This window comes from Stegastes partitus, unplaced genomic scaffold (genome assembly GCF_000690725.1).
Source record: "Stegastes partitus isolate 25-593 unplaced genomic scaffold, Stegastes_partitus-1.0.2 Scaffold65, whole genome shotgun sequence".
Taxonomy (NCBI): domain Eukaryota; kingdom Metazoa; phylum Chordata; class Actinopteri; family Pomacentridae; genus Stegastes; species Stegastes partitus.
This window is the reverse complement of record NW_007577796.1, coordinates 379758-387379: the sequence shown is the minus strand read 5'-3', so window position 1 is coordinate 387379 and position 7622 is coordinate 379758. Positions and strand designations below refer to the sequence as shown.

Genomic DNA, 7622 nt, shown 5'->3' with positions numbered 1-7622 from the left:
TACAGTATGTAACAAATGTATTAATTTATTGGTAACACAAGGTTCAACAGATGTACAGTACACGGCGCAAACACTGAAAGATTTCCTCTGCTTTAAAAACACACAGGAAGTGAAGGAAGCGTCAGCTTTGCAACGCAACACAATGACAACAGTCTTGAACGATGAAGATGAAGCCCTCACGTTTAACCTAAACACAATAGCTACATTACAAACATATTAGAGCCCCTTTGTGTCCAAAGAGGTTCTGCCCTTTGGTCAAACACTAATATCTAATGTCTCCACACAGCTTTAATGTATAAAAGGATAATTACACAACCAAGAGCTGCAAACCAATTATGCTAAATAAATTGACCTCTTCACAGAATGGCCTTTGAGGAAAACAAGTGTAGTAGCAAACATCTACACACTTCCGAAGCCTCCACACACACACTCACACAACATGCACTGTTAAGTATAAAACATCAAAAATTGGATGTCTCTGCCTCCACAGTTCACACGCGCACACACACGCACACGCACACACACACACATGCACACACATGTACACACACAGGGAATGTGCCACCAGAATAAATATAAAGTTTTACAGTGTTGTATATTCAATAAGAAATTAATAGACTCACTAAACAAATCCTAAACTAATTAATTACAGGAAAGTGTAAAAGCAGCAATAACAAAGTACCAATTAATTAAATGGATATTAAAATGAGTAGTCACCCTCAAAGGCCTTTTTTTGAATTTTGTGATTTGAAAATTTGATAATTAATTTACCATTTGAAGACTGCGTAAAAATACTACATTATTGACCAATCTTTTAATTATTATTATGTTAATTAGAGCAAAAACCATGCATATATGTAATTAAGTGATTTAAATTAGCTTTTAAAATCTTATCAACTTCCAAACTGACTACAGTGAAACACTCCAAAAGTCTATAGCACTATTCTGGTGGCCCACTCCAAGCTCCATATTCCTGCACCAGTGGGTGACAGGTTACTTTGAAAGCAAATTAAGTTCATTTAGTAAGTATTTGGGTGTTATTAAGATGTAGTTACTTGCATTAGTTGTTTCTTTTTTAGGTAAATTATTTCTGACACTGGAGACTATAGTACAGCATATTATAGTGCATTATACATTAATGCAAAGTGATGCATAATATCATTCCATGTCGTCTCTCGTGAGTATATATACAGTATATATTCCTTTAAAATTAGCAAATTTGCTGTTGCAGCAATATTTGTTCAAAATACTGTATTATTTGGCATCTTTGGTCACAAATATATGTAAAGTAGTCCTCTATATTTGAGCTGAAATGTTGACAAACTTATGAGAAAAAAGTTAGTACTATAGTAATAATTTACTTGGTCGTTGCATTTTACAGGAAAAAAACTGAAAGGGCAAGCTTTTTGGACCAAAATATGAGTATTTTTAGAGAAATTGAGCAGCACAAGAAAATATGGGAAAGAGCCACTTTTAAAGCTACTGGAAAGATAAATGCTGCAGCTTTCAACCGTGTTTGAAATGAAGGATTTTATTTTTTTTTTAAATAGTAGGATAATGTTCCAAATAAATATTTTTCATGCATTTACCTGCAAAACTGCTTTTTAAAACTTGTAAGGTTTATCTAGACGTAAAGAAGCCCTGAGCTTTGGAGAAGACACCACCCCTGCACTTCAATGGCATGTTTATGCCAAGGGCAAAACCACCTTTCTGACTCTGTTGGTATTCAGTGAAGGTGTAGCAGCCACATAAGCAATCATGAGGTGGCTTGTTGCGTTGCTATTTGATCTCTGCTGATTGCATTTATTATCTCTGCAACTAGCATCAAGTGAGGGGATATGAATAGGTCATCACCGCACATTGATGTCAATAATCATTTCATTTCAACAAGAAATATACATTTAAAATTGAGCAAGTGTGACGTCACAGGAGAAAGAAATTAAAACGATAAAGTCTGAGGATCAAATGAGGTAACAATTGTCCGTATGATATGAAAACATATATCAGACATTTATAAAGCAGACCATAACTGGGACATCCTCCGTTTTGTCGCCTACAGTGGTTTAGGCTGTTAGAATATGTTTCTGTCTCTATCTGTAGATATGAAATATCAAGGCACTGTTGTAACTGTAACACTGCTCTGATACAATAAAATCCACCTGACCGCAATGTCACAGCTGTGGAAACACTCCTCTGATATAGGCACCCATTAGTTTACCGTGACAAAATTGAATTATGAAAATGCAAAATCCAAGCGAGCACCATGTCAATTAAGAGTTTGCATTCTGTTTCAAAAGATCTGCTTGTTATCAGAACTGGTGCCAGTTTAGAGGCTTTTAAAAAGGTTGTTATACAAAAATATATTAGTACGACTGCAATAGCCATCGGGATTGGCTTGGCTTGGTAAGTATCACTTTGTCCTTTGCATGAATAGTTGTTTAAAACATCTTTCTCTTACAGCTCAGTCTCAACTGTGTGAGATCTTGACGAACCACGTCGTGAGCTCACCGATCATCGTGTTTCCATCCAGTTTGCTTTGTACAGTTCAAAGTTTTGGGAGTTCTTAAGGTCACGGAGAGAGTTTGTGGACATCAAAAGAGACTGCTGGTTCATCATGTGTCACGCTGTCAATCACAATGCTCGGATGTGTCTCTTGGGTTTCCATGGAAATAGTCGAATTCGTAGAGGGCGTCGCTCCAAAGTGTGGCCCATCGACCGACAGCAGCATCGGTGTTCCAGATCGTTTCAGACTATCACTCATGGTCATGTGCATCTCCTCTGGCGTCACGCCCATCTCTTTGCTGTACTCCGATGGCGACTTCCTCTTTATCCTCTCATATGTCTTGTCTTGATTTTCTGTGAAGGTCTCGCTGTCTTGAAATCGGCCAAACAACCAGATGAAGAACCCAAAGAGGACGAACGCTCCCAGGCTTGGAATAAAGGCCAGGCATTTGATGTCCAGGCTGGTTCCAATGTAGCGGCTGTGGAGAAACATGTCCCGCTCAACGTAAGTTGAGTTGCTGTTTGGATCGATGTTGGTGGAGCGCCACTCGTAGGTGAGTGTGCTGTGGTTGAAGTTCCTGAGTGTTTCTGGCTCCTCCACTGTGAAGATCTTCTCACCAGGCCCGACATACTGACCGTACTCATAGGGCTTGTAGAAGATCTGGTTCTTCCACATGTTGAGGTCCAAAATCAGCACGAGGAAGATGATACCGTAGTTGAACCACTTACCTGCAACGAGACTTTGATTAGATTACATACCAGGCTTTTGACAGCTAAGCAAAGAAACAAACATACACATGCTTTAAAGATAATTTAACAGACATGCTGATTGATGTGCAATGTAAGCCTCTTCCAAACAAGATTTAGAGGGCAGAGTCCGACAGACAGATATGCTGTCACATTCATTTATCAGGGATCCCTCTCACTTTGCATACAGACAGAAAGATCCATTTGCTGGTGCAACTTCCACTACAGTATCTCCTAACGAGATCACTATATTACCGTGAGACAACCATCTCCCCAGGTTGACTGATAGCAGGCAGATGTCTCTGCTGGTATACGTGACACCGCTCCCTTCCCTTCCCCAAGATATGATGTTAATAAGCTTTCAGTTAAACCAATCACGTCGCGCCACAGCTATTTCCATAATGCTTAATGGATATGCAATGCATTAGGGTTAACAACCTTTCGCGAATCACTGAGCGTTTGAACAGCTTAACATTTAGCTCAGGAACATTGGTTTTGCCTTCTCTTGATGGTTGTGAGTGGCCGTGTGCACGCGGCGGAACAAAATGGAGAAACCAGGAGGACGATTTTAAATGGGAAATATACTCGTTTGCTGAGAACATTAAGACGCAGAGATGTGAAAGATGATGAGAGAAGCGTCTCGCACGACAGGGAGGAACACGAGGAACAGGGAACACAGTTGAAGTGCTGGTGGCACCTGCGTGCCACATCAGCTACACATGTATTATAAATGATTGCTGTGGTTTAACCAACAGACTCCTTTCCACAAAAAAAGAAGAAAACTGGAGCAGCCACGGCATGTTTGGGTATTCACAATTCAATTCCAAAATAGGACAAATTTACGTCTCCCATGTGGACATTTCGATTTCTTTCTGCTACCTAATTTATGCCTGTGGGTGTGCAGAAGTGTTTGGAAAAAGAAAGAGGCACTCCTCGTAAAACAACGATGACCCTGTTCTTTGTGTGCAGCAGCTGTGTTGGGATGTACCTGTGATATGAATGTGGTATTCCTCTTTAAAGATACGCTTGCAGACAGGAAGCTTGACCTTCACGTGCGTTGTTGACATTCCTGGTAGATTCATATCCAGGTCACCCATGAAGTGAGGGAACTCCCAGTCCTGAAAACCACACAAACACACACGCACACCGGGTCAAATAAATTTACCTCACAACTGTGAAGCTGTCACCTCAGCTGAAGAAATCTGAACACATTTAAATTACACACTGACATGACAAATACCAGCCATGTATCATGCTTTATTGGATGCTGCACACTTCACCGAAGTCTCTCATATTAGCCGATATTAAGTCTCCGCGGAGTCTCTTCGTTCGCTGACTGGAGGTCAAACATGGTGCCAGCTGCTGTAGACGGTGGACTACACTGTGTGTTTACAGGCTTGTGGAGTGTACTCATGTGCACAGGGATTTCAACATGTCAAAATACATCAACAGGCAGCCCAAACTGACATTTAGAAGCTGCCTATGCCCTGTGGTGTTACTTAGCTTTTTTCGCTAGTATGCGGTCTGGGTGGCTGGTGGCTTTCAGAAAACAGATAGCATGATTCATAAACGAAAAGAATTGAGAACAAAAGAGAGAAATTTCTACAGATGGTAAGAAAATGTCACAATGTGCTTGTTTGTGCAGTCAGGAGTAACATCTGGTACTGGAGGTTGGTCTTTCAGGGAAAAAGCGAACGCCTGTCATTGAACATAAATGTGATAATTGCTTTATTTGAAAGTAGGTACGCAGCATACATATGGCCTTGCTACAATGTTGCGTACTCGAAAATGCCTGCTAACTTATGTAAGTGTAAGCTGTTACGTTGCATTATGATAGCATGTAATTAAAATGATAAACACAGATGAAACTAATGAAAATCACACAGAGATGCAGAGAGGAAAATTAAAATGTTTTAAAACTGTTTCTTTCTACTGAGCCGACTTAATCAACTCGCAAATTAGCTTTTGTCATCACTATTAGAAAAGGGGGAAAAAAAAGCAAGGCACACATAATTTCAGATTAGCTATGTTTTCCCCTTGATTCCTCTTATTTGCACAGAGCGTCTTGCTGCATGAAATTACCACATGTCTGCATTCACTGTATCCTCGTGCGGTCCACGGTCTCTCGTGCCAGTATCTATGAACAGCATAACAGCTTGATGATAGCCCCTTGGATATTAATTAAGTCCTCCACTCTTCCTCCATAGCTGCAGTATCAGTTGCTGTAGCACTAACAGGCATGGCATTTAAACCTCCCTCCCACAAAATAATGAGTCCCTATGACAAATACAGGGAGAGTAAACTTGCAGGGTGTTATCGGCATATTTTCCACATATGTAAATGTGTATATTCATATACGCAAAGGGCAGAGAAACTGCACATTCAGCTGGGAAAATGCAGACAAACAGCATAATTATGCAGGAAAAACTGTTTAAAAAAGTAAAACCCTGCTCGGAGGTAAATCCAGACAGGTCATTAATTGGAGCATTAATTAGTTTGAGAACACCACCACCCATCTTTTCTCATGGAGGTGTGAGATTAACTATGGCAGTGCTCCAAGATGGAGGTGAATGAAGCTGTTGGGAGGGCTGGGGTTTTATTGACTGGTGGAATGTAGTGACGGCTGCCGGTGCAAAGGCCCTGTAACGGCCTGAGCTAACTCCAATCATAAATAACTGTTGTAAATGTGCTTGCTGTACACTGTGCAGAAAATGAGAAGGGCCTGTCATAAACAAATCACCGCGAGTAGGGGAATGATATACTGACAAGTTACAGGGAGAGAGAGGGAGAGTCGCGGGTCCAGACCGGCTCGGGGAGTCAAACGGAGATGTCAAAATAGGAGACTTCATGTCACATCAGGTCTGCGGCGGGAAATGGGAGGTGATACGGTCAGGAGGCTGAGAAAAGCCGGTCTCGGCAGGACGATGGTATCTTTGGGAGGAAACGCTTGCATAGTGTAAGCCGAGCTTCTCTGTGTATCTGCATAATCACAATAACCGGGTAACTGAATGAGAAAAAGACCACAGTGTGAAGTAATTACTGGCCAGAGAAGCTGGAAGCTCTCCTTATAATAATGAATTGTTTCAATAAATAAGTGTAGAATTCACTTTTAGTGGTACAGTTGTTCTAACACATATTACCATGGGAACTGTAATGGTCTCCTCGCCAGGTTTCTGTGGAGTGGTATATTTTTAGCACTCAAAGATGTTCCCCTATGCAATTTCTGAGATCTTTGTAATCAGCATAATAGACAGAGTAGAAACATATATTTAGGGGATACCAAATATTGGTCTTGCAGCAGTGTCCTCTAATACCCGCTAACAAGGCCCAGTGAAATATGTTCATTAAGCTTTTGGAGGCGCTCTGTTGAACTAGGCTTGCAGTCAAAGTACATACATGGCTGGCCTGTGATTCTGGCTCATGGCTGGTGGTGTGAAAAAAGTCCTCAGTACACAGTTATGTGTCCTTTTTTTTTGTTTGTTTTGTTTTTTTTTCTCCCCTAGACAAACACATTTGCATATTTATGAGCCACTGACACAGGCTTTATTGATGTACACTGTACTGTGGGAGGGAGGACATTGGGTGGGAAAAAAAGAGGGAGGGGGGAAGAGAAAGTGGGGAAAAAAAGAAGCTCCAATCTTGTGAGTCATCATTAAAGAAAATAAACTAGGCTCACAGGGGAGTAGTGGAGGCAAGGGTGAGTTCAGGGCTGAGGTCTGGGAAAAGAGGGATGGAAGGGATTGAAAGATTGAAAGAAAAGAAATGTAAAAGAGTAAACAACAGTGTGTGTGTCTATATATAAATATATATGTTGGTGTATGGGTGCATTTGTGTCTGTGCCAACTGAGAGCGATCAAACACCCGTCTGGCTGCTCTGTGCCGCAGTGCCCCATTGATGAATAGGGAGGGAGGGGAGGGGGGCGAGAGAGAGCTGGCAAGATGGGTAGCAGAGTAAGCCAAGAGACGTCCCAGCTCCCTTTTTTTTTTAATTTAATTGGCCACAGGGGAGTGGTCTACCTGCATGACAATGAGAAGGTCGAAGACCAAGATGAAGGAGGCTAGGAAGGCTCTGGAGACCTCATCGCTGGGCAGGAAGCCTCGGTTCAGGTTGTCCCAGCTGATCCAGTCGGTACTGATGACCAGAACCACCACAGACGTCAGAGAGATGAGCACTGTCCTGCAGGAGAGAGGAGAAAAGGGGCAGAGAGGGAAAACAGGGGGAGGAAAGGAAGAAAAAAAAAAAGACAGAGAGGATGGCAGGGAAAGGACAGGAAAGAAAACAGAGTAGAGGAGAGGCAAGGAGGAAGAAATCTATGAATGTCAAACATGAAGCAGCACAACAAACCTGGGGAAAAAAATAAATAAACAATTTT

The 7622-nt window shown here is 41.5% G+C and overlaps 1 protein-coding gene across 1 annotated transcript in view; it reads right to left on the bottom strand.

Moving 5' to 3' along the window:
- The window catches only part of tmem117 (transmembrane protein 117), a 48269-nt gene continuing 40647 nt past the window's right edge, over positions 1–7622 (bottom strand). The window contains exons 6-8 of the mRNA XM_008276111.1: positions 7267–7426; positions 4238–4367; positions 1–3231 (exon numbers count right to left, since the gene is read on the bottom strand). Of these exons, the coding sequence (XP_008274333.1) occupies positions 2570–3231; positions 4238–4367; positions 7267–7426 (952 nt within the window). The 3' untranslated portion in view covers positions 1–2569. The remainder of the gene's footprint in view (positions 3232–4237; positions 4368–7266; positions 7427–7622) is intronic.